Source organism: Helicoverpa zea, chromosome 20 (genome assembly GCF_022581195.2).
Source record: "Helicoverpa zea isolate HzStark_Cry1AcR chromosome 20, ilHelZeax1.1, whole genome shotgun sequence".
Classification (NCBI taxonomy): domain Eukaryota; kingdom Metazoa; phylum Arthropoda; class Insecta; order Lepidoptera; family Noctuidae; genus Helicoverpa; species Helicoverpa zea.
The window spans coordinates 5,556,948-5,584,543 of NC_061471.1; the positions used below are offsets into that span (position 1 = coordinate 5,556,948).

Sequence of the window (27,596 nt, forward strand, 5' to 3'; positions counted from 1 at the left end):
CTTTATTTCGAAAATGTCTGGAGTTTGGACAATACCCTGGGTACCACAACGGTGAGACTTGTCGAGCGGTTGCCGCACCGGGCACCGCGCGTTTGAAAACAAATGAACATGTGCCGGACGGTAATCGCAGCGTTTCCACACAGTAGCCGCAAGGAATATCCAGTACCTAATGCTGAATTTGTAGACAATGCGTCACTGAGTTGTTGTTGTGCAAGGACTATAGGTCTTTTATGCCTGTCCCTTTTACGCTTGAGAGGTTATCAAACGCGCTGTTCTGTTGTCTTTGTACCACCTGTCAAGTCGCCAAGGTCAAGTGAAATATCACTTTTGACAGTTGTTGTGTTGAGTTGTGTCAATTTCGACGTCCGACGATTTACTTTGTAGAGGAAAGTAATTTAAGATCTACCTGTTCGTGTTTATATTGTAACTACGTTGTTTTTTATTGTAAACTGAACACAGAGTCAAGATATAGTCAACAATAACACTAGACTACGGCGAATCGACTTCTCGAGGTACTACAACTTGGATTTATTCAGTAACAGGTAAAAACATTTACGTAAATCAGCACTTCTATTACATCTACTGACTTATAGATTTGAATATGTAAATAAGTATCATTAATAAAGATGAACGGTTAAAAAAGTGAAATGTTACTTATGATATAAGAAGTTGAGAGGTGAAATTGTTATGTGGCCTTGCTGGAAGCGTGTGTCTCAGTTGCACTGCAGTCGAGTAGGCGAGCGCTATTAGAAAGCATCTAACAGTTCGTTTCCCCTGTCGTATTATAACGAGACAAGACATTGTTGTCGCTGCATTTCTCGAAGTGTGAACGTGTGTCGCAATGGATTTCTTATTCAATTCTACCGTTTGCTTATCTGCACCTGAAAGTAAGTTCAAAAACTTCTTCCTTGAAAAGTTTCAAGACGCAAGCAGGTTTCGTGTTCTAAGCATATTAACATAACGTTATCAGCTATTTCCTTAGTTCAATGACTGTTTCAAGAAGAGGAAAATAAATAGTATTGTAGTACTAATATTGTCTGTTTTATGATGAGGTACAATTTGTTCGGCTAACATTGTCAGTTGTGTTTTAATTTCGTAGCTGTCGTATATCGTCCGTTTACAAGAAGGATGTCGGCCCCTGGTTTAACTTCTGAAGCGCAGATGCGTTACATGCTGCAGTGGTTCGGAGAGTTCAGTGAGCTGCAGCGAGAAGACTTCCTGCCAGTGTTGGCAGCAGCCCGTGCTGACAAACCTCAGCAGCTTGCTGCCTTGATGGCCACAATAACTTGTGATGATAAGCCTGTCAGCCTTTTCCAATGTCGGGTATGTACACTTTGCATTAATATTCTTGGGTAAATACTCCTCTATAATAGTAGGTCTTGCTTTATGTGTATTCCTACATAAACAAGCCCAAAACCTTACAACAATTTAATAAGTAATTTCTATAAGTCTTGTGGTGTCAGAATGAACTACATAGAAGTATATAAATATTTCCCAGTCCACCAGATGATACTAACACTATAATTTAGATTAATGTCTAGATTCTAATTAATGTCCAGATTAACGTCTTTTATGACAATAACTTGTTTGACACATAGACGTTCCATATGTGGCTGTTTTACTTGCTTTGTTGATGTAGCAGAAAACTAAACATTACTTCAAATGTTACTAGCATGACTCATTTCTTGTAAGACAATACATCTCAATGACTCAAACTTCAAAAATTTCTATTTAGTCCATTTATGGCTGAGGCATTAATTGATGGCTTGAAGGAGGCAAATGCCATAGCTAATCATCATCTTTAAGCCAATATAAAACATATATATTAAAATTGCATTAACTTTATTTCTTGCAAATATTTCCAATGTGTCTAAAAAAACTTTCTTTCAAAAAAAATCTTTTATGAAAAGTCTTGCATTCATCTGTGGTAGCATCATATTAGAGGACACCCTTTTCGGCTCCTGCTTTGGTTATCCCGCTTGTAGGTGTTGTTTTGTAAAACAACAGAAAAGTAAAGAAATTGATGAAGTAAAGAAATGAACAACATGATACTTGGTAATACAAAATCTCCCCAGATGTTCACCTGTTTTTGCATGGTCCATTGTATTATGTAGGTAAATAGTAAAGAGATTAGTTAACCATTGTCAACAACATTATTGTTTACATTTGAATAGCAAATATTACCATTGTTTCCTAAGGACATTGAGATATTTATAAACCCAAACTAATGTAAGCAACAATATTTTCAGATAAAACTGTTCAATACGTGGTTCCCATTCTGGTCTATAGAAGACCAAGACAGGCTTATCAAGAGTGTCTCGGAAACTGATCCTGAATTTGGTCAAAAGCTTCAGGACCTTCTTACAAATGGTCCGCAAGTGAACGGAGACCAGAACGGTACAGATGAAGTACATTCACCAATTCCTGAAGAAGAAATAAAGACTGAAGAAAATGACATTGTAGCTGGAGAAAATGGAGAAGCCGTTGTTGAGGAAGCACCCGTGGAGCAAGTGCTCCCGGAGAATGTTGCTGTTGAATGTGCAGCTGCATCTTAAAAAGATGGTGTTTTTTTATATTCATATTTTGAGTATTATTTTTTCTGAATGAATGAAAATTGCCAATTATAGTAGGTATAGATTTTGTGTCATAAAAAAGCATTGAACATATTGCATTATTTGCAATTGGAATTTTACTGTCTCATGTTCTTGCTAAAAAAGTGGTGTAAAATTGTGAAATCTGATAGTCTATAATGTGACTGTAATAACAGTATTGTAAACATTCCGTTAACATCATTCCATGTGCGAAATATTTATTGACTTTCAACTAGATTTACTAACTCATTAAATTATTGAGCTGTTATATAAAAGCTTTATATCCTGATATGGAATCTCATGTTTTCTATTATAAATGACTTTCATCTCATTATGCCTATGTGCAGATGTTTTTCTCCTATTTTTGTATTTATAATTATATTATGTAAGAATATAATTAGTTGTAAGCTATGTTGTTGGGCGTCACAAACATAAAATGTCTGATTCTAATATTATGTAATATACAAATTGTATATCATTTACATGAAGCTCTAGCAAATTATATATTAATGTAACGTGTTTCTGCCAAATTCGATTATGTGAACAATTTCTAAATTTCATTAATATGTAATGTAATTCACTGATTAGGGTATTTATCCGGCTATTAAGATAGCTTTGATTCGGTAGATGCTACCTATGAATTACTTCTAACACTCTAATTTGATTAGATATTTGTATTACTAACTAGTATCTATATTCGCGTTTAGGTAACAGGGGCAAGCCAAGATTTGAAAAGGTTTTAAGTTCATCAACGTGCCCTGTACTACCTCAACAAAATTGTATCAAAACCAAATATGAAAGATCTTGGGATACTCCTAGGTATTGGAGGAAGTACAAACATAATAATACGTGCCAAGATTTTAATGAGTAGCTATATTTCATTTGTAAGAAAAGTATATTTTCTCCTATGTTCACAAAAAGTAATATATTTCCGTAGTGGTATTGTTTCATGTTGGTCTGAAGTGTGAGTGATAGAGCGGTGCTGGCGGGAGCCGGGCGTGACTAGAAGGAGGCCATTTATACAAAATTATTTACTTAATACACATTTTATTATAGTCATAACATTGTTTTATTTATTCCAAGTAGTAGGAATTTTTCAGTTTATTGTAAGGACACAATACACACTCTTAAATACCTACAGAATACAGTGGCAAGATGTACTGTCATGGATGGCACTCATTTGTGACTAAACTCTTACAATGCAAAACAATGTATAGCTAACGTCGAAATATATTTTATCTCACAGATAATAATAAGGTCTAAAGGCATTAACACTTATGACTTAATCTCAAGTGACACTGCACGAAATTAATGCCTTTTCCGCTTTAATATTGATTTAAAATCTCAGTCGAACAAATTGTATATTGAGTTACCTAAGGACGTAACTTGGAGAGTATCCAGTCAACATAGGCGCCGACGCGGGTGTAGACTCCGGGCCAGCCCTGGGTGCCGCAGGGCGAGGGCCCGTACGATACTACTCCTAGCACCATCCAGTTATTGGCGGTGGCTGCTTGCCCCATGAGAGGGCCGCCTGAATCACCCCTGCAGGAGTCCTGCCCAGCGACGCCGCCCGCGCATATCTGCGTGGTGTCTATCTGCCGAGACACTCGCTCGTACACGTTGGCGCAGCGGTTTATGTTTACTATGGGGACGCGAACTTTTAACTTCACGTCCGACTCGGTGCCTGAAATATTTATTATAAATATTTTATATTGTTAATGATACCTACAGTTTTATTGCACTTTTGGTAAGCAGAACGAAGCATTTTTCATTTAATAAGTGGCAGCGTTTAATCGAATCAAACATAAATGACTAGAAATTACTAGCAAAGTGCTTGCCATATACAACATGTAACGTAATTAACGCACACCCTCAAACACCCTAATTAGAATATTATGTTATAATCATAATACATACACTGAATTTTTAATTTAACATGTATATGCATTGTTATTTACTAAATTAGTTATACCAATTCTTGGGGAACTTTTTGGTCATACTACTAGGCACGCAAATATCGCGCCGCGCGCCGCTCGACTCGACATAACATAACGAAACTACGGAAAAAGCCGACAATACACGAAGTCTTATTACTTTGAGTTACGGTCTATTTGAATTTGTTTTGACTGTACAGGGTTAATATGACAATAATTTCCGTAGTTTTAATATTTTTTGGGATAAAATTTACCTATATTAAAAATGATATAAATCGATTCAGTAAACGATTCTGAACAAACTAATTTCAGGATGTGCGTTAATTAAGTTACATGTTGTATATACTAATAGTGTGTAGGGTCTATGTAGCATATGTACTATAGCTGCTGCCACCATATAAATGAAACGGATAGCCGTCAAGAGCTTTTTTAATAAATGATTAAACAATCTGAAAAATAAACTAACTTTAAGTGATTGATAAGTCAATGTTGGTGCATTAATGAGTGCATGTGAACAGAATTACCACCCACATAAAAATAGAAATATATAAAAAGACATTCGTAAGGTAGGTACGTTGTGAATGCTAGCTGCTGACAGCACTTTTGCGACTTTATGAAATCGGCTACAGCCTGCTGCGCTACTGGTTTGTATGTATTTACTCGAAACCGTTTTGGGTCGAAGCGGCAGCAGCGTGTGCGTTCGCGCAGCGGAATGTTGTTGAATTTAAAGATTTTAATTATGCAGATAATTAGTGTATGACGTCCTATAATTGTGTATGGTAAATAAAAATTTGTGTATGCAGCCATTGTGGAGAAATTCACCAACAACAGATTCCGCTGGGCGAACGTTGGCGAACGTTGTCCTGGCGGAACTTTTTTTAATCCATAGACTTTAGAAGAAAAGAGATGTGTCCTAAAATTAGTGTGTATTTGTGTATAATTGATTATGTATGAATGAAATCAGTGCATGCATAAACTTTGGAGAAATTAAAGTTTCCGCTACGCGAACGTTTGGCCATTAGCTAGTTTTCATATAAAGCGCTTACATAGAGAGCTGTAGATTTTTACATACGTTGTTTTGAATTTGTTTATATTTGTTTAAAAAACAGATTTAGAAAAAGTCGTAGGGTTTAAAAGATAAAAATATAAACGTAAAATACACTTATTAGGTCTTCGTTCTTAAAGTATGCAGTTTGGGGTCTAGATTTTCACGTTTACACAAACCTTGTAAGAGTCTCCAACATGTTACCAAGTATCAATGATGTTCCGTTAGTAATTAAAAAGTTATAGGATATTTTATCATGATATATGATGAATAGATCACTGTTTTTCAAAGCAGTCGAATATCACGACGTTCTAAAGGAATTTCATGGTAAAATGTATGCCAATAATTAGTTTAATCATTCAACTATTCACTTGCAAAATTTCATGTCATTAAATTCAGTAATTAAAGAAAGACAATTATAATACTGACGGAGCAACGCAAACCTACATAATCCAACCAAGTTCGGATAGCTACAAAAAAGCGGCCGTGCCATATGTCTAAGAAACGTTCTTAACTTGGAAGGTTAGTATAATTATTAATATGGTACAGCTGCGTACACAAGCGTTAGGAAAAAATAAAACAATTGCATTTCTTGAATGAAAATTATTTTTTTTAATAATAGCGCCACTATCTACGACATTTTAGTTAAAATACGTAACGTTTATTAACGTTTGTCGCAAATCGAATTACCCCGCGCATTTCCGGACGCCGCCAAACTCGCGTTCCCGCTCGTTTCCTAGAATAGACGGAAGGGGCGGGACGTTCGTAGCTTACGCGAATGCGCGCCGACGCGCCACGAACGCGCAGCGACGGGCGCGCCGACATCTTGTTTTTTTTAGTCAGTAGACGCAGGAGTGCGCAGGAGCCGCGCGCGATAAGCATCGATCGCATGTATTGCTAGATCCGCCGCGCGTGCCCTCACAAAGGTTCCTCTACGAAAGATGGCGTCCCAACTTTAGGGCCTTATACCTACTATAGTTGGTGTTAAGTATAAACAATTGGTGTAATTATTGTTCGTGTACGTGTTTGAGTACCATAGTGTCCGTTTAAAATGCCGCGAACGCGCCAACGGCAATCACTCAATGGCTCGCACGCCGAAGACCTCAACGACAGCGTCACCATGTCTCGCGACAACTTTACCGCACTGCTGACGACTATCCAGCAGTCCAACGCGGATATGTGCGAGCGCATGCTGCAACGCCTGTCCGCGACGGCGTCCACCCCGACCGCATCACCGGCACCAACGCCGAGCGCGGCAGAGAGGACCGGCAACTTCGCTCGATGCACGTCGAGATTCTCCGGATCGGCGAAGGAAAACGTGGAAACGTTCATCGACGCCATTGAGGCATATAAAGAGTGCACCAATATTTATGACGATGTGGCCATAAAAGGCATGTCCATGCTGCTGACAGACGACGCAGCGACCTGGTGGCAGAGCATTCGTTCCGAAGTTTCGTCGTGGAATGACGTAATAAAATACCTACGCGACGCATACGGAGATCGCCGCCCCGAGTACAAAATATACCGAGAATTGTTTAGAATCGAACAGGCCGAGGATGTTCGAACAGACATTTTCATAGCGAAGAGCCGAGCGCTGTTATCGCGCCTACCATCGGGCGACCTATCATTGAAGGTGCAGCTCGATATGGTTTACGGCCTACTTCATCGCAAAATTCGAAAACGCTTACGTCGCGAAGAGTTTAATAATTTCTCTGAACTTCTGAATAAATCGAGAATTATCGAAGAAACTATCGCCGAGTCAACAAAGAGCGAAGCGCTCTACTCCGCACCACCGAAAAACACTGCGGCCAAACAGCCCGCAATGTACAGCAATGCACGCGCCGAGCCGCACGGAGCACCCGCAGCGCGACGCAACGACGGCGGCGGAGGCCCGCTTCAAGCGCCCGCGCGCCCTCTCCCCGCGCGCCCGCGCTCCCCTCGCGACGAGACAGCGCCGACGCCGCGCGAGACGCGCGCGCCGCGCCCTCCGCCCGAGCGAGCGCCCGCCTCCACAACACGTCAGGAGCAGACGCATACGTCATCACCGGCGTCATCGAGACCTGCATCGCGGCCATTCTGCGTGTCCTGCAGAAGATTCGGACACCGAAAGGAACAGTGCCGTAAGTCAACAGGCACAGGTGGGTCAGCTGCTCAGACTAATAATAATCCGGTGTCGTGTTATCAGTGCGGTACACAAAATGTGACTCGTGAAAACTGTAAACAATGCAACAACGAACAAAGTTTTTATAGCATTGCCCCGCGATGTGTTTCTTATTCTAAATCAACGCAACAGTCGAATCATAATATAAGTAATAATAGTTACGTTGCAAATTGTATAGAGTCGACGTCGCATTCGAACATATTTTCTAATAATAATTGTGTTCAACAGAATAGCGGGTCATGTGATAGTCCGCGCATAAACGAGCAACCATCTAAACAAAAATTAGATTCGCGTTATTTACGTAAACAAAATAGTACGTGCTCAACTAATAACTTAAAACTAAATAAAGTTTGCGGACGTTCACTTGACCAGCAACGTGGTGAAATGTTGCCACGAATATGTTACGAAGAATAATAGCAAGGATAACACGATTATTGATAACGCTCATTGTGAATTAGGGTGCAAGCGCCAATTATCTACCATTGTACCGAAAAACATTTTATGTTGCGATGACGCCGACGACGACTATTCTTCGCATTATTTTAATATGTGTAACCAATATGCTTGTAATTTGTTTAGTGATTCTTTTTGTTCTTGCAATTGTTTTAAGCATAAGTTAGATATTAAGGTGTGTAGTGACACAATATATTGTGATGAGAGCACGCGCGCCGGTGACGGTAACCATGATAAACTCGGGGTAGTTTCGCGACCAATTTTTAATATAAAAATATTAGGCGCGTCGGGAACCGCGTTAGTTGATACCGGTGCTAAAAATTGTATTGCGGGCCACACGCTGCACATCCTCCTACGTCGCAAGGGTCATCCGCTTCAACCGGCGCGAAGACGTATCAAGCTCGCTGACGGACACGCGCGCGAGCTTGACGTCCTAATGACGACTCTGGACGTGCACCTGGAGGGAAAGGTGGTTCAGGCACCCTTCCTCATCCTTCCGGATGCACGACAGAATGAGACATTACTGGGCATGGATTTCCTCTTGGCAGCTTCATTAATAATGGATTTTGCTAGGAAATGTTGGTGCTTTTCAGAGACTCGCCACGTGGAGTACCCAATGCAGTTCGAACCCTCCATCTTGCCACAGCTTTCCTGTTCCTCCGCGGATGTACTTCGGGAAGATGAAGGTACAGTATTAACCCAACCGGAACGGGACCTGCTGGAGCAGACCTTGGTGGACAATGGGGACATCTTCCAGCTAGGGGGAGAGCCTACCCCCTATGCTGAACATCGCATTGATACTGGTGAGCATCCTCCTATCTCGGTACCACCGTACCGATTGACCCCGGCCAAGAAGGAACTTATGCGTCAAGAAATCGAGAAGATGCTCAAGGACGACATCATTGAAGAGTGTGAGTCTGCATGGTGTTCTCCTGCTCTTCTAGTTCCTAAGGCCAATGGCAGCATTCGCTTCTGTGTAGATTACAGGCGCTTAAATGCTGTTACCAAAACCGACCATTATCCTATGCCGTTGATTGACGAACTATTACAATCAACGAAGAGGGATTGCTATATGAGTACCCTGGACCTTAGGTCAGGTTACTGGCAGGTGAGTGTGAATGAGCAAGATAGAGATAAGACCGCTTTCATCAGCCCACTGGGAACTTTTCGCTTTAAGCGTATGCCTTTCGGACTGAAGAACGCGCCATCGACGTTCCAGAGGCTGATCGATCGTCTGCGCTCATGCTCATCTCTAGCCAACGTCACCATCCTGGCCTATTTGGATGACCTCCTGATCATCTCCGAAGGTTTTCAGCAGCATCTAGAGGATCTCCGGTCTGTCTTCAGTCGCCTTCGAGAATTCAAGTTACGGGTGAATCGAGATAAATGCGTATTCGCCAGGGGGAGTGTCCAGTACTTGGGCCATGTTATTACCCAACAGGGAATCTCACCTGACCCTGACAAGGTCAAGGTCGTTCTGGATATGCATGAACCCAACAACTTGAAGCATCTACGAACCTTCTTGCAGACCTGCTCGTGGTTCCGCAAATTCATCCCGAATTTCTCGGCCGTGGCCGAACCTCTGACTAGATTAACTAGGAAAAGTCAGACTTGGACCTGGGGTACAACGCAGTCCTCTGCTTTTCACGACCTGAAGCGACTTTTGACTTCAGCTCCAGTGTTAGTTCAGGCAGATTTCAATCGCCCTTTTATCCTCCGCACCGATGCTAGCAATTATGCGCTAGGAGCCCCGAAGAATTAAGGCGGGAACAGCTTGCCGACCCGGAGATTCAGAAGATCCTCATCGATATGGAAAGTACCGACGAAGTAGCGTCACGGAGATGGACAGAACGCGGATACCTGTTATCCCTAGGAGTACTTTACCGATACAACCCTGATTCGGATAGTGAGTCTCCTCAGCTCGTCATTCCTCTCTCCCTTCGTCCTGAGATCCTCAAGGAGTGCCATGATTCCCCCCTAGCGGGACATTCTGGGATCGATCGCACTTACCTCAAGATCGCTCAGTCTTTCTATTTCCCTGGGATGCGGAGGATCGTTACAGATTATGTGAAGGCTTGTGTAGATTGTCAGCGATACAAGGCTTCCAATAACAAGCCCCCCGGACTGCTCCAAACGCCAGTGTTACAGCAACGCAATGAGGTCTTAGCTGTTGACCTTTTCGGTCCCCTACCTGAAGGTGAAAACGGTGAGAGATGGATTCTTCTGGTTGAAGACACCGCTACCAGGTGGGTAGAACTTTTTGCCCTGCAGGAGGCGACTGCTGAAGCTTGCGCACGAGTGCTCACCGAAGAATACTTCCTTCGGTATGGTTTACCCCGCAGGGTAACGTCCGATAACGGCGTACAATTTGTTGGGGCAGTCATGCAACAATGTATGTTTATCTTAGGGGTAAAACAAAATTTTGTACCACTTTACCATCCAGAGGCAAACCCCGCTGAACGGAAAAACCGCGATTTAAAGGTGCAGCTCGCCCAACTCGTGGAGAATGACCATGGTTCTTGGCCAGCGAAACTACCGGTGATCCGTTTTGCCCTGAATAGCGCCGTTTGTAGAACCACTGGTGCTACTCCCGCATTTCTGATGTTTGCCAGAGAGATGAGATCCCCCACCGAAGCCCGTCATGATTTGAGAGCCATACTCGATAAAGAGAACTTCCTTCCTCAGATCACCCCCTACTTAAGGAGCTTTATTTCTAACCTGGCTGCGGTTCGAGAGCGAGTTGAAGGACAACAAGATCAATCCAAGAGGTGTGCTGATCAATCACGTAGACCTAGTCCCGATTATAAGGTAGGGGACAAAGTATTAGTCCGGACCCATGCCCTGAGTCAAGGAAGTAAAGGTCTGACTGCGAAATTCTTCCCCAAACGGGACGGACCCTACGTGATCACCAAAAGGGTTAGCCCGACTACCTTTATTATCTCGCCAATAGAAAATCCGGCCGACAGTCTAGGTAAATATCATACACAAGATTTAACACCGTTCGTGGACACTGGTACAGGTAATGCCGTACCACCCAATCCTGTTCGACCCAAACGACGTCGCGGACGTCCGAAACGCTCGGGCAATGAGCTAGTCCAGGAGCGAGGACGCTCTCCAGAACTAGAGGGGGAGTATGTCGCAAATCGAATTACCCCGCGCATTTCCGGACGCCGCCAAACTCGCGTTCCCGCTCGTTTCCTAGAATAGACGGAAGGGGCGGGACGTTCGTAGCTTACGCGAATGCGCGCCGACGCGCCACGAACGCGCAGCGACGGGCGCGCCGACATCTTGTTTTTTTTAGTCAGTAGACGCAGGAGCCGCGCGCGATAAGCATCGATCGCATGTATTGCTAGATCCGCCGCGCGTGCCCTCACAAAGGTTCCTCTACGAAACGTTATTTTTAATCACCTAGTTAAGTAATTTATGTAAGTAATGATAATAAAAATATTTTTGTACACGGATATTTAAATAGAGAAGTACTTGTTAATTGAAGATTTATTTTTATCGTAGATAGTGGCATTATTATAAAAAAAATATTTTTCATTCAAGAAGCATTGTTTTATTTTTTCCTAACGCTTGTGTACGCAACTGTGCCATATTAATAAATACTAACCTTCCAAGTTAAGAACGTTTCTTAGACATATGGCACGGCCGCTTTTTTGTAGCTATCCGAACTTGGTCGGATTATGTAGGTTTTCGATGCTCCGTCAGTATTATAATTGTCTTTCTTTAATTACTGAATTTAATGACATGAAATTTTGCAAGTGAATAGTTGAATGATTAAACTAATTATTGGCATACATTTTACCATGAAATTCCTTTAGAACGTCGTGATATTCGACTGCTTTGTAAACAGTGATCTATTCATCATATATCATAATAAAATATCCTATAACTTTTTAATTACTAACGGAACATCATTGATACTTGGTAACATGTTGGAGACTCTTACAAGGTTTGTGTAAACGTGAAAATCTAGACCCCAAACTGCATACTTTAAGAACGAAGACCTAATAAGTGTATTTTACGTTTATATTTTTATCTTTTAAACCCTACGACTTTTTCTAAATCTGTTTTTTAAACAAATATAAACAAATTCAAAACAACGTATGTAAAAATCTACAGCTCTCTATGTAAGCGCTTTATATGAAAACTAGCTAATGGCCAAACGTTCGCGTAGCGGAAACTTTAATTTCTCCAAAGTTAATGCATGCACTGATTTCATTCATACATAATCAATTATACACAAATACACACTAATTTTTGGACACATCTCTTTTCTTCTAAAGTCTATGGATTGAAAAAAGTTCCGCCAGGACAACGTTCGCCAACGTTCGCCCAGCGGAATCTGTTTTTGGTGAATTTCTCCACAATGGCTGCATACACAAATTTTTATTTACCATACACAATTATAGGACGTCATACACTAATTATCTGCATAATTAAAATCTTTAAATTCAACAATATTCCGCTGCGCGAACGCACACGGCAGCAGCACCTGCAGTCGGCCTCAGATATCGGCAAATTTCAAGCAGTCAATCCAAATGCGGTTGGTAAGTAGATGTCAAAACAGCTTTAGATAAAAAATATAGAGGTCAAGTAATAAAGTCATCTAAGTTTGATTGTTTAATCTAAATATAGAAGCGATACGTTTTCACCAGAAAAACAAAGGCAACTGAACGGATATGAAAGCCATAGTGCTCTTACAGAACCTCAGATAAGTAAATAGAGATAATACTAAAGTACATGGTAGGTAGGTACGTCAGTAAACTAAGTTGGAACCAGTTAGAGGTAAATTAATTAAATAAGTAGTTACATTTTTTATAACCGACCCGGATTTAATACGTTCCCAAAGTTAATTGAAATATCTAAGGCTTCAATTAGGTATTTTTTTGGCACAACGTATCAATAAGCGCGGGTTTGGAATACAAGCTATTGCCCGAATACCGTGACAATGGCGCACCTGCCAACCCAGGCCTAGATGGCTGCGACCAGCTAAGCTCGTCCTCCACTGAAAGCAATTGTTAACCGACAAACCAGATGAATTGGTGCTGGTGCAAATGTAAATTGTGCTAGGTTAGTCAAGATCATGATTCTTGGGAAACGTGGAAGTACAAGTACTTACGTGTTTCTGTCTTCCCCCAACCAGCCACTTCCATGTCGTAACCGTCGAAGAAACTGTTCTTAAGCTCGTTGGTCAGTGGCAGACATATCGGCTTCACGAAGTCTGAAATAACAACCGATGTACTTATTATTTGAGTTCATGATAATATCGTTTTTGTTGTAGGATTTTTGCAGAGTCCTCCTTGAGGGTCTTGTCAAAAGAACCCACCTGGGTACCCACAATACTTACTTACTGCTAAAATCGCACAAACTATAGGTAAGCATTTCTTAAAAGTCACCCCGTGTTCTATTCACGTGTCGCAAAACTTGACCTTGTGAAAAATTGGATGCTGCAGGACACCCACCATATACCACACCATACGCCTAAACTTTTATACTGCAGTTAGTGGGAGTCAATTCGATTTCATCGACAAATTATTATGATGTGTGAAATCTGCCCTTGAAAAACAATAAAATCACCTCTAACCCCGTCAGGATCCTACGCATTGTCAGTTACTAGGACAGGTAAGGTGCATGCATACCATTGAAACGCGCGTTGTACGCAAGCCGCAGTAGAGCGATGTCATTGTGCTGGTTCGGGTCATCAGCCTGGTAGCCCTCTTGCGCAATGATCTCTTCCACAGGAATGTCCTGTACGGGCCCGCTGCAGTCGTCGTGGAAACAGTCCACTTCGCTGGACGTATTCCATTCACCCAGACGAACTTGTGACCTGAAAACAGTTTAGGAGATTTGGTAATATTGGTTTCTGTAGTGCTTTTTATTTACCTATCTTAATATTGTTTTGGGGTTAATCTCACAAGTTTTACGTACTGATATACCAAAAGAAAGCTCTAAAGATAATCCCTTTTGTTGGTAATAGTCGGGAAATGTTAAGGAATCTTTTAAATGAAACCTATAATATTATTTCAATTTATTCCGTCAATATCTTTGCACGAGACCTTCCAGGAAGGCAAAACGTCCTATAGTTTATTTATCAGTCATTAAACATTGACGTGTTTTCATTAATATAACATCGGCCGTCTTAATCGAGTAATAATGTTAAGCAACTATGTAACATTTTCTTTACATTTCTCTGCGGTTCAAGCATAAAATTTGTTTCGTCTCGATTTGAAATGTGATCTTAATTGGAAACATTTCTGTACAATTGCCATAAAATAACTAGAATATAAGTTTCAGTAGGCACATTTTAATGTGGTGATTGTTATTCCAAGAGCAGTATTGAATCACCTATGCAATTTCACCGAATCCGTATCAATAGCTTGACCTCAGTCATTACAGGCGTACCTACTTGTGTAGTTATATGTATGACGCATTTAATATGACTGAATTACCGGTTGCGGAAAGTTTGAGGTAGACGCCCCGACCCAGACACGGGTTATAAACACAGAACAAACGAAGTATGGACTAATAAACACCTAACTAAGGCATGTCAAAAACTGTAAGCTTCTCATTAATGATTAAAAATATGCATTTGCTTTCGCATTCAAAATTTTCCCAGATCTTTGGCTACCAGAACCTCTTACCTAACATACAACTACCTATGCCTACTGCTTATTTAACAGAGCTAAGGTATACTCAAGAAAGTCTGCAAAACAGCACACTTTTCCACATGTACCTATAGTTAGCATTCTTCATAAGTTATTTTGTAATACTTATTTATAAAAAAGTTATACAAACGTACAGCCTCCAGTTTGGCGGTAAATCTGAGCCCTTGACGCAGTGCCCCGCGGTGAGGACATATCTGGCAGAAATGAGAACTCCGCCGCAGTAGAAGCCCGATCCGACGGCTGTAAGCAATTACCAGAACATTAGCTAACTTACTTAGTGCAAATAAGTTCTTATTCATCATGGATACCTATAACAGTGAAGTGCAATACGAGTGAAGACAATGAAGATTTTGGAAAAACTCCCTTTTCTTCCTTTTAGTGTCTCAAGATTGGCCGAACACTTTCGCAGACGAGGGGTCTTATTTAAGCAACACAAGACTTTTTAACTCGTGGAAATAAGCACATCTATGATCTGTCTGTAACTTACGTTTGTCGTATCTGATGAGCGCCATCCAGGGATGTTCATCGATGTCAGCTTGCGTGCCTCCAACTATTCTATCATTGTTCTGAATCCCGCATATTCGGGAGTTCGGCAGCAGTCTGGCGGCATCACGCATCCTTAACTCAGTGGTTTGTGCCGTACTTGATTCTGTTGTCTGCGGACCATTTAGGAACTCTAGAGGACAGCATATCTAGGACAAGGAAGATAAAGAAGATATGAAGAAAAAGTGCATTTCAAGAAGAATTGTGTGTTAGTTAAATTAATATAAAATTGCAATAAATATTAGTAAGGGTAATATAAGTAGGTTAAATTATGAGATCCCAAGATAGGTCTTTCGGTGTCTACATTAAAGGACAGTGAATAAGAGTAAGATAGCCATAGCCCAGCTCAAAGAAGTTTCTGAGTACTTCAGTAATAGATCTTTGAAAAAATATATCGAAACAAGCAAACTACTACTTAGTTTTACATATTTACGTTTTTTTCCATGCGATCTAAAATATGTATTGTAGGTACCTAAGTAAGAGAAACGCTTTTTTTGCAATTGCCTTTATAATTCTGAAATCCTTACCATCGGTATATTCCCATCCTGGAAGCCGCAGTGCAGGCTGCGCAGGAGTTGCGTCAGCGCGGGCGTGTTGCCCTTCTGCAGCAGGGTATACAGGCCGGTGCAGTCGCTCAGGGGGATGCAGTTCGTGCCGCCATTACATCGCTCTATAACATTTTAATTTATTTTTTATTATTATGTAATCTTAATTTAATGCCTATATTATTTTTTCTCATCAACTGATCTCAATAGTTTTAAGATATTTGTTTCGGTGGAGCGTAAGCCTGTTTAATAAAACTAATGATACAGCTATTACCCTAATTGATGATTAGCTCCTTCTTAGCTTAGTTATGGTAAAATCATTAAATTGGGTGTGGCAGTATTTTCATTGTTTACGAAATCAGAACTAATGTAAAGTAGTGAATATAATCTAATACAGATAAATTAAAGTTATTGAGATTACATAAATTGCTAATAGACCATTTTATATGTGATGCAACTTTCACGGACTTCCCCACTTTGTTAGTCCATTGTAAGTTAATTACACGCTCCAGTGGCAATATTATATTTATAAGAAATGTTTATTGGACGCATTGTTCATATTTATTCAATAATAAATGTACCGTGTCATTTATTTCAGCCTTCATTCAACTATGATTTTATTTTATGTTAGGACTAACTGCAGCCAGCGGTTTTACCCACGTGCCATGAGTAGTTAGTAGATATCTACTACTTCACGCACCCGGATAAAAAGGAGTCAGTAGTCTTGCCCTGTAAATGGGTTATGTTGATAGCACAGGTTTTTTTTCAAATCGGACCACAAATTCATGAGATTACAAGTCATTGAACATCCTTGGCAGTTGTTAAGGGTAGCCAGAATCCAGTAAGTCTGACACTAGTCTAACCAAGGTATATTGGGTGGTCCAGGTAATTGGGGAGGTCAGATACAGTCGCTCCTTGTAAAACACTGGTACATACTCTGGTTAGACTGGAAGCCGACCCCAGCACAGTTAGGAAAAAGGCTCGGGAGATGATGAAGTTCGTGAGATTACAACATATGAAAAAACTTCAGCTTTTTAATATTAGGTAGTACCTAAATATCAGTTACTTAGGCGTCGTCACAATGAAGCGAAGGAAAATATGCCACGTGGAGTCTCATTCATTATTCTCTTGTACAATACTAAGATCAAGTAATTCTAAAGCCAGCACAAACCATTACCACTTTGGGACTACCCAGTGTTTCACAAGGAGTGTTCAATTGGTGGGTCCCGGCTTTTTGTATAACAATTTTCACATCCGTTACGGAGTCAGAAACCAGAAAGTCTGACTACCTAAAGTCTACTGAAGTCTCGGGTCCTAGTCTTGTCATGGGGTTGTCCGGGTAACTGCGTTGAAGAGGTCAGATAGGTCCAAGAGATATTCATAATAGATATTGGGTTTTCCCGAAATCGAAATACGTTAAGTATTAAATAAAAATACGTAAATATTTTATTATCTAAGCACTGTTTAAAGAACATTTGACCTAATGCCTAGATACTTCGTATTTTCTACTCTTAAGCATTCTATATCTCGCCATTACACATTACATCCTATATGAGAACCCTAAAAACTTGAGAAGTATAGCTTATAGTTACCGCGTCACTTGCTTATCCTTTTCCCAAACAGTTTTGGGTGGGCGACCGATCTAATTGGATGTAGCTAAGTACCAATGGTTTTCATGAAACGATTGCTCATCAGACCTCCTCAACTCGCTACCTTGATTTTATTTTCCACAAACTATTAGAGAAAACTTCGGAATGCCTTTTTCACAATCTTATCGCAACTCATTAAAACAGTAAATAAATCAATGTTCTCCTAATTACGAATATGTGCATATATAGAAAATATGCATGAAGCATAAAATGCATTATTCGGAATAATTTAAATAGTCGTGAAAAAGTAATAGCTTATTTAACTTCTATTCCGTTTGAATATTACCTATTCTCAATTAAAAAAATACTGAATTTACTCTAAGGAATATATGTATTGTTGTTTTTCCGTCATGGTAGAAAACTTCGAGTCGAGGAAAAATATCACATTTTTAGGTCACTAGTCATTGATGTATCTGGAATTCGATACGTAGCCTGAAATTAATTTTACAGAAAAATACTAAACTATTGTCTGGAATTCTAAAGAGCCTAGAGATAGCTTAATTATAGGGATGAGGCAAACTAAGATATATCCAGCACAAAAAGAACCCTCATTTTTCTGTGATAAAACTAGGTACCAAGTTTAGTGTGTCGTTCTCAGTTATCTATTGGTAATACCAGGATGTTGCATAGAATGACCGCCTATCTGACCTCTACTACCCAGTTATGAGTAAGTAGGTACCTTACACGGCTTAACGATAACCCTGACACTTTCCGACAGACTTTGGAGCTTTTGAATTCCTTGCATTTGTACAAAAGCCCTCCGTAGACTTTACTATTTAGATTGTCTTTTTTGAGGTAAAGAGAGAATATATTTATATCCATTCACGAACATTCAAAAGTGTTCAGAAACCGTCCATTGAAATGATAGACATGTCTAAAAAGTTATTGACTGTCTTTGACATTGGATGCCAGAAACACGTTTTTGTTACCTATAATAGCTATCATACCGTCGTTATTTAATAAAATCACAGGTTTCGTAATACAGATTCACAGCAAATTGCAGTATAAATAACCGGATTTCTTTTTGGTATCACGTTATTAGTTATTGCTTTGGCGAACAGGTGACTTGTTTTGTTCATTTTGGATGTGTTTTTAATAATGTGTGTGCGAAAGAAAGGATATTGGCTATCTTCATGTTAAACATAGCTGTTTAGTACCGTTAGCTTAACATGTCTTGTAAGATGAGTGGTCATAATGATACCTTCCAAGTAATAACATAGTATGTATCATCCTATATCCAATAATTATGCGTAGCTAACACAAGTTTGATGATCACGGTAACTGCAATTAATAGACGAAGTTATTAAAATACAGTTAAGATTAGGTTCTGATGGCGATTAAACATTTTTGTGTTATGTGTTCAAGTTAGTAATTTCGTGTTGCGTTTATGACTATGTATTGCACATTAAGCCTTTTACCTCCTTCCTTGTTATGAGTACTGTAAATAATCGTGGCATATATCTTTTACATCCTATTTAATTTCCTGCATTAACGGTCATGGTGATACACGGTAATCGTGAAAGTTTATGACTAAGGATATTTGATACGTTAGCTCATAAATTGAAAATAAAGTAAGTACATACCTACTATGAAACTTGTAAAACTATGGAAAATCTTGGGAAGTCATCAAAGTACCCGACAACTACAGAGCAGAGCTGAAGGAATGTCTTGCTGACTGAAACCCCCCATATCTTTGATGGAGCCATTTGTGTTCGATATTATCTTTTTCAAGGAATTCTCCACTAAAGATAAATTGAGCAAGATAAATTGTCATCGTCTCGTTAGGGATATGCTATGACATAAGTTCCTTACAGAAAGCATAGAAAACCACAATTACTAGGTACTACACACTTAACTATTTTCGAATAATGTTGAGCGTAAATGAGAATTTTCTATGGATATAAGTGTGGATACCCTATGAATATTAGGGTACGACCAGAGAACGTTACTTGTGAGATGATGGCAGTCAGAAGAGTACGGAAGAAAGAAATATGCTGCGCCGACCCCAAATAAAAATTGATATAAGGGCAGGAGGGTGATAATGTTAACGGTGGATGTTACCCTTTCACACCTACAATACGAAACGAGTTTTGGTGAAACTTAAAAGTAAAACATAAGTTATATGTCATGACACGATTGTATACGAACACTATATACAAAGTAGGCGAAGTATTATTATTATTATTCTTTATTGTACACAAAAACATATAAAAAAAAAAAAAAACACACACAGAGAAGACATGTACAAAGGCGAGCTTAACCCAGAACTGGGTTCTCTAACAGCAAACCTTAGAGCGATAGAGAGATGCGATAGGGAAGAGAAAATTTAAAGTGCACAACATTAAAACAAAGATGAAACTACATAACATAAAATATATACCTATAAATAAAACATAAAATATAATAAATAAATAAATACATACATACAAATAAGGTCATGTTGACAGGAAATGTTCTTTAGTTCGTCTCTTGAAGACATCTAACGACTTGCTCTCACGTATACTGTGAGGCAGAGCGTTCCAAAGCCTCACAGCGCGCACAGTGAAGGATCCATCATAACGGCTCGAAGTATGAGGAGGGATACGGACTAGGAGAGATACAGAGGAGCGACAGGGTTTGCCTCTGGGAACAAGGAACTCAAAACGTTCCCGAAGATAGCTCGGAGCGTTGGGATTATGAAGAAGAGAAAAGAGAAAAGATAGAATATGAGCATCTCGACGCTGCCGAATTGGCAGCCACTTCAGCTGGCTCCGAAATTCTGACACATGGTCGTATTTCCGGAGGCCAAAAATGAAGCGAATACACAAATTCTGCAGACGCTCGAGTTTGTCAAGAAGTTCTTCAGTCGCATCAAGAAAGCAGACATCAGCAGAAGTATCTACATATTCACTAAGTAATTGAAAAAAAACAATGCTATTTTTTGTGTTTTATATAAAAGGTTGTGCCATAATTGTTCACAGATTAGGAAAAAAACCGAATTTATATGTATTTTTATACATATACCAAGGTGCTTGAGAAGAGGCTACGGGCACTTAGGAGTGTGAATTTGCGGTTAGCAGTCCTTGATATTTATAACTACCGGTCCTCTAATATTATGTACCTATACATAAACATTGTTTGTTTTCCACCGATAGTTTTGGTATTAAACCAATGTTTTATACATTGTCCACAAAGCACACACCTATGTACCTAAGTAGGTAATTAGGTATAGCCTAACTAACGGTATTAATATTGAGTATGATAAACTCAATATTAATACCGACAAAAACAAGCATTTGGTTGCAGATATATGTGCAAATGTGCAATTTAAATATATGTTAAAAGGTTTCTTTAGTCAATATATGTAAAAAGATCCTAAAAACTAGTCACCTTTAGTTTGCAACTACATAATAACACTGCTAATGTTGTACACACGTAATGTAAGTATAAGATCCTCTTCGTTATATGTCAATTGGCAAATACGTAATTATAATACCATCTTAATGAAGCCAAGTAAATAAAAATGTACCAACCAGATTATGTTTATACGCAGTCAGTTGAGAAAACGATGCGTAAACCACAGATTACAGAGGTTAACTTATGCACTGAGGTCACTGGAGTTTAAAAACACATTTTTTTATCTCACTCAAGCTTTAATTATGGACAAATAAAAGATGAAGTACTCACGGCCGCCAGCGCTGGACAATGTGGCGACGAGGACGCATACGATGACAACCGATCCCTCGCACAGGCTCTTCATCATTTGGCACTAGTGGTGTTACAACAAGATATTATACATTAATTCGAAACGAGTCTGTCAACAATATAGTTGTCCAGAGGACGGCCGGTGCGCGACTGATAGTTCAGTTAACCGGCCCTGACTAGCCGCTACACACTTAAGGTTATCAACAATAAATATTTTTTGAAAATGCTGTGATCATGTTGTGATGACGCGTGTTTTATTATTATAGACAACACTCGTCTTTACATTGGATTTTCCTCATTCAAGCTGCGGCTTTTATATCATTTATATCATGTTTTTAACATTTCTTATCGCATTTTTGGACACCATTTATTTTGCAGCATTGTAACCTAGCGTGTCTGAATCTTCGTAAAAAGTGGTATGATCTTAAACAAGTATGACATTTAAGCTGTGTGTTTGAGCACGTGTATGTAATTATACTTACCTAGTCGGATTGTTATGCCGTATACGAGTGTGTGCAATATGTTTTGCATATAACTTCATTTTACACAAATAATAGCTACCTTGTTTAAAATATAATTGCTTCATGTCATTTTAAAATCAATTGTTTGGTAAAGAGCGTTAAGTTTCGATCACGAGTGTAACAAAAATGATTCGTCCACACTGTTTCTACTTGTTGAGGGCGAAACCAGATGCAAAAGAACAAGTGTAGGTATATCTCGCTTACAATATGGGTAAGAAAGCTTTCAAAAAATATGCAGGGTTTAACATGCTTCGTGACATCACAGTGATAGTGTTTTAATTAGGTGTACAGCAGCTGGTATCGCAGGAAGGGAAAAAATTAAAAAATCGCCGACTCAGGGAAAGCGTTAATCCTGTGGGAAAATCTAGTTTTTCCTGTTCCTATAATTAGCTAAAAGAATAGATAATTAGAACAAGGGCCAGGAGTGGAAATAGATTTTGAGCAAAACCAAAATGACTTTACAATAACTGTTCTGTGGCTCAATTCTCTCAAATGGAAAATATATATATTTTTTTAATGGAATGAGACTGGTGGCGGTGGTTGGTGGTAAATTAGGACAAGTAGAATCTTACTCTTTCGAAACGTTAAAAAAACAAAGCCAAGGGTTGTAACATGAACTTGATTTAGGTATCTATCTTAATTTTTCTTTTTGGACTTCACAAAACATGAATCGAAGTTTTTTGTCATAACACCATAAACATTGAAAATAGAATAGTTGATGTTATTTGTAAAAATATTATTTGCATGTTTTAATTAAAGCTGTACTTGCCACGTTTCGACCCTGAACCCTCCTCTACACGCCTGGTCCACTAGACCCCTTACATCAGAATACGTTACATTTTTATGAGTCAAATGAAAACAACGACTAATAAAAAGCATTTGACACGTGTAAATCATAATACGAATTTTGTAAGACTAGCAGCAATAAACTTAAGCAATGAGATTGTTCGAAATTATGATTTTATGATAGTAATAAATTGAATTAGAATTTGTTTTCACAGATTACCCATGCCCATATATCTACTTACTCCTAAATGGGTAATTTTCTAATGGCAGAGGTAAATACAAAGGTTCTTAATTCGATGTTCTGATACACAACATACTGAAACTTAATTAGTCGACAGTATTAAAAAGCCTTCGAAAATAAACAAAAGATTTTTTTTTAATCAAAATAATATTGACAGACGACCTAGTGCATGAGTAAAAATTCTAGGATTTTCATATAGGGTGATAAAAGAGTACTATTAATTAACAATACGAAACTATTGACGAGTTTTAAGGGATTCCCCAGCGTACAGATACAAACAAGTTTTCCTTTAGCAAAATTGTATAAGGACTTACACCTCTAGTGGATGGTTTTTACTGATTGGGAAATACAAAATGTGTAGATTTTTTTGCAAATTGGAATGTTGCTCTGGCTGTTTTTAAATGATAGATAGACGACGATTAAAATATGTATAATTAATTAAAGTTTTGTGTTGCCAACTATAGGTTGATAGTGATTAATTGGTTAGTGTTGTGTTGTTTGTGGCTGATACCAAATGATTACGAAAGGTGCGATCTCGTATTTGAAAAAGCTTTTTTTTACCATGATATGTGGACGGATTTTAAGTAGGTTCCTATATCATCCATCAAATGTATACCTATACCTGTATAGATGCAAATTAGTAGTAATAACAGTTTCGGTACCATTATTTAGAAGTACAATTAGTAAACTATGGTAAATTCTTTATACGACTAAAAACCTGCGTGTAAAGAAACCGGAAATCGATTCATTCAATCGAAACTTCCTTGTAGCGGTAGGTTTTTAACGCAGTTTGGTTCATATAGATGTGTAGGCTTTTCGCCATTCAAAGAAAACCAAGTAAGTATATCTATACCTACAAATATAATAAAGAGAAATCAATTTTTTGCTTGTTTATACCCTACAGGCTCCGAAATTTCTGAACCGATTTGATAAATTCTTTCACTGTAGGAAAGCTTCACTATTGTCAAGTAACATAGATCACATAGGTCAGGTGGACCTGAATACCTGAATATAGGTACCTACTAATACTCCAGTATTAACTAATATATAGAGTATACTCCAGTATTAACTAATACTGGAGTATTAGTAGGTAGCTATTTAGATTTTGAGATTAGCGCGTTCAGCTTTAGTGTAAGTAGGTACAGAGATGATATAGTCATAGAAGCAGACGAATTAGAAAATCTAACCGCACCATACATAGCAAGAAAGACAGACAGATAAAATAGACACATGGTGTGTGAACTAGCGGGACAGAAGTACTTAGTTATTTAAGTATTGCGAGCATACATAGGGCCCTGAGTCTGGGAGATTCCTGTACATGTCATGTGTATATATAACATGAAACTAAAATAAGTAAAATAGGGAAATCCCGAGGCTCTGAAATCATCAGCCTCGAGCTCGACCTATTTATGCCTAACCTATTTATATTTACCTACTAATTAATACTCATGTGTCATGCAAGTAGCATATATGGTACATATATATCCCACCCAAAACAAAAATGTGAAAGACTGCCAAGTTCGATGATATGGGAATGCTTCGCCTATAAAAGAAGTGAGATCTGATTAAGTACCAAGTTCCATACACATACCTCAGTTAAAAATAGTTACTTTTTAATGATGTTACTTGGAAAGTTTTCATACACCTTGTTATAAACCTACTAAACGCAATGAATCAAGTATTTAATTTTCTATTAAAACTTGCCAAGTAACATCATTAAAAAGTAACTATTTTTAACTGAGGTATGTGTATGGAACTTGGTACTTATTCAGATCTCACTTCTTTTATAGGCGAAGCATTCCCATATTATCGAACTTGGCAGTCTTTCCCATTTTTGTTTTGGGTGGGATTTCATTTATTTTTGTAAGGTTGTTTATTTTTATTTTTTCTTATGATGAAGTTAGTTAAAGAAATGTCTCATTTATACTATCTTTTAGATTTTTTTATATGCACTATGTTTCTTACAAAGAAATGAACTAGATTAAATAAATGGACTAGATTTACCAACTGACTGACATGACATGTTATCATATATTATGTTCGTGGATCAAAGTTACACAATCGTTATTTTCGAAAGTGATTCACACTTGGCCGTTTTCAGATTTTTACTTTACTTTGACTAAATACAAACCTTTGTACCATTCGAAGATATATTATATAAATATAGATAAATTTAATAGTAGTTTTAGTTCCTTAGGGGTATAAATTTTACACCGGGTATAAAACACCTTCATTATTTTGAAACCGACTCACACTTGGCCATTTTCAGATTTTTCCCTTTACCTTGACATAAAGACCTACCTCCATGCCAAATTTCAAATCAATACGACCATTGGAAGTGGTCTAGGTTTTTGATGAGTGAGTGAGTCAGTCAGTGAGTGTATGGTAAAAATAGCGATTTTCTGACGTCAATATCTCAAGATCTACAATAGGTATATTAATGAAATTTTGTATTTTAGATAAGTGAGGGGGTCTCAACAGATACTAGAAATTTGATATGCGTAAATAAAATAGATTTTGAGTTACAGGGGGGTCGAATTTGGCCCGAAATGGTTCGTGTAATATAACCCACGGCCGGTGTGTCGCTTTTATTGCTCGAACTTGGCGGACACACTGCCGTGTGTCTAGATGTGGGAACAAAGTAATAGGTATTTTTCAAAAGATATGAAGACCATGTTTGGACCTTTGGCCTATCGAGAACAAATCGAATGTAGATCGGATGAGTTCACGATAACATAAACATCAGTTTCGTAAAACAACGGTGTACTTTAGAAATTAACGTAAACATTCATATAATAAACAGTTTAAGAAAACTGACTTTTATGTTGTCATGTACTTCGAACCTAAGAATGCCAGGTTCCGTAGGCACTACTTTTTAATTTCTATAGTCTGCTACGGCGTAGCGATTAGGATATTTTGACCGGTACCTACGCATGTCCTTTTTTCCACTGTTATTGCAACATATATAATTTAGACATCTTGATAATACAAAAATATCATATGAGATGGGAATCGGTATCACAAGAAGAGCTCTTTCTTTATGTAGTTATCGACCACATTTAGCTTGCATGCAAGCCTAGACTGTTTTGATACGGCAAACTACATAAAATTCTGCACTATTACATTGATCAATTCCATACTACAATATTATAAAGCTAATTGCAGGAACTAGCTGCTGAGCCTATTTGAAAAGTGCTTCCAGTGTCAGATAGCCAATTTATCGAGGAAGGCTATAGGTTATTTTGTATATCCAGCTGCGCGGAATACTTCTCACAGAACACGAGTGAAACAACTGATATAGTTAAATTCGTTTCATTAATTCATTAATAGCAACACATTGCTAGCCAGTTAGGCGTTGAATAAACAACAGGCGTTTATGTTTGTGTAAATCATATAAATATATATTTGATACAATGAACAAGAATTTTTACAGAGTATCTACGTCCTACATACTTATACGTTTTGTTAATCGTCCACTTTGCTGCGGCATTTTCTCCCCTTAACATCTGTCCTAATACCACCGTACTTACCATCTGTCCTATCACCATCTCTATTACTACCATCCTTCTTAGTATCATCTGAATCTGAGCCAAAAAAGTTAAAAAGAGAACCACCACCAGACTTTCCATTTTTACCGGCATTGGCACTTATTTCTTTGGCATGACGTGTTATGTCGTTAAACAATTTTAAGCCAATAGTAAACCATAGCACACTTTTGAAAAGTTCCCATCGAAATCTGTCGCCGCGGAGTCTCTTCCAGAATACGAGCGCTTCGCAAATTTTCGTCCAAATCTTTATTTGTATTGATCTGAAGATGTCTCCCCACTACAAGGACAAAATAAAAATTGTTATCTTGAATCTGTTCTTTTCTGAAATTTCTGTTCATTCTGGTACACGATTTATTCGGTAGTAGCCTTTAGTAGCTTTCCAGTCTACCACGGGGTATTGGTTTACCTAGATACCTGGGTTAATGAGGTCAAATAAGCAGTCGCTCCGTGTACTTTATTAAAATAGTGGTGCTCAGCTGCATCCCGTTTAGACTGGAAGCCGAACCCAATATAATGGAGTTGGAAACAGGCTAGACAGGTGATGAGTATTGTGAGAGTGAGAGATTCGTCAAATAATAAGTATTTTCATATTGCTGGATTTGCAATAGTTGAACAGCAAAAAGCAAAGTTTGTCTAGTCTGTTTCTTTTTATTGATTTTGAGGTAAGAATCGGTGGCACAATCTTTTTCGCAACAAAAACTGACTACGGATTGTAGGTACATAAGACTTTGCTGCCCAAAATACTGTTGACGGTGTGTGCAATGATAAAATTTTCTGTCAAACTCACTTTATCCTATTCTAGTCCTGACAAGGTTTAAAAATCTAAAAAGTAATACTAACTGAAGGAGGAGGGTCAAAAACGCTGGGGTTGTGATACGGCCGTCTTGGGCGCTGCACCGTGTTGTCAGGACCCTCAGACTCACCAAAGGCCCTGGCATCGGTCCCATACTCGCCCGAGACCCTGCCATGGGTTCCATACCCGCCCGGGACCCCGGCATAAGTCCCAAACTCGTCCGAGGCCCTGCCGTGACTCCCATACTCGCCCGGGGCCCTGGCATGGGTCCCATACTCGTCCGAGGCCCTGGTATGGGCCCCAGCTCCACCGGAGCCCCCCTTGGCTTGACCCCTAGACCGCTCCGAACTCGAATACCGACGTTGTTGGTTGCTGGGCAGATCTTGGTCATCATCACTGTCATCGTTCCGGTTCCTGGGACATAACGGGCG

At 39.0% G+C, this 27,596-nt stretch overlaps 2 protein-coding genes across 7 annotated transcripts; one reads left to right on the forward strand and one right to left on the reverse strand.

Annotated features, from left to right (window-relative positions):
• The first annotated feature begins 329 nt into the window (after window positions 1-329).
• On the forward strand, window positions 330-3,650 carry LOC124640428 (uncharacterized protein C14orf119). Of its 2 annotated transcripts, none has more exons than XM_047178209.1 (3): window positions 330-542; window positions 1,100-1,323; window positions 2,250-3,650. In XM_047178209.1, exons 2-3 carry the CDS (start codon window positions 1,129-1,131, stop codon window positions 2,553-2,555), a joined length of 501 nt encoding a protein of 166 aa, XP_047034165.1. In that variant the 5' UTR covers window positions 330-542; window positions 1,100-1,128; the 3' UTR covers window positions 2,556-3,650. The 2 variants fall into 2 exon arrangements, with proteins under 2 accessions (XP_047034165.1, XP_047034164.1); XM_047178208.1 differs by lacking the exon at window positions 330-542 and adding an exon at window positions 651-887.
• Window positions 3,438-26,480, reverse strand: LOC124640425 (CLIP domain-containing serine protease HP8-like). 5 transcript variants are annotated; one of them, XM_047178195.1, is made up of 9 exons: window positions 26,355-26,387; window positions 21,259-21,340; window positions 15,926-16,068; window positions 15,343-15,547; window positions 14,990-15,095; window positions 13,830-14,017; window positions 13,310-13,411; window positions 3,965-4,275; window positions 3,438-3,593 (listed from the first exon to the last, which is right to left on the reverse strand). In XM_047178195.1, the coding sequence occupies exons 1-8, from the start codon at window positions 26,385-26,387 to the stop codon at window positions 3,965-3,967; spliced, it is 1,170 nt and encodes a 389-aa protein (XP_047034151.1). In that variant the 3' UTR covers window positions 3,438-3,593. The 5 variants fall into 5 exon arrangements, with proteins under 5 accessions (XP_047034151.1, XP_047034152.1, XP_047034153.1 ...); XM_047178196.1 differs by lacking the exons at window positions 3,438-3,593; window positions 26,355-26,387 and adding an exon at window positions 26,460-26,480 and having other exon boundaries at window positions 3,622-4,275; XM_047178197.1 differs by lacking the exons at window positions 3,438-3,593; window positions 26,355-26,387 and adding an exon at window positions 22,567-22,623 and having other exon boundaries at window positions 3,622-4,275.
• Between the last annotated feature and the right edge of the window lie 1,116 nt (window positions 26,481-27,596).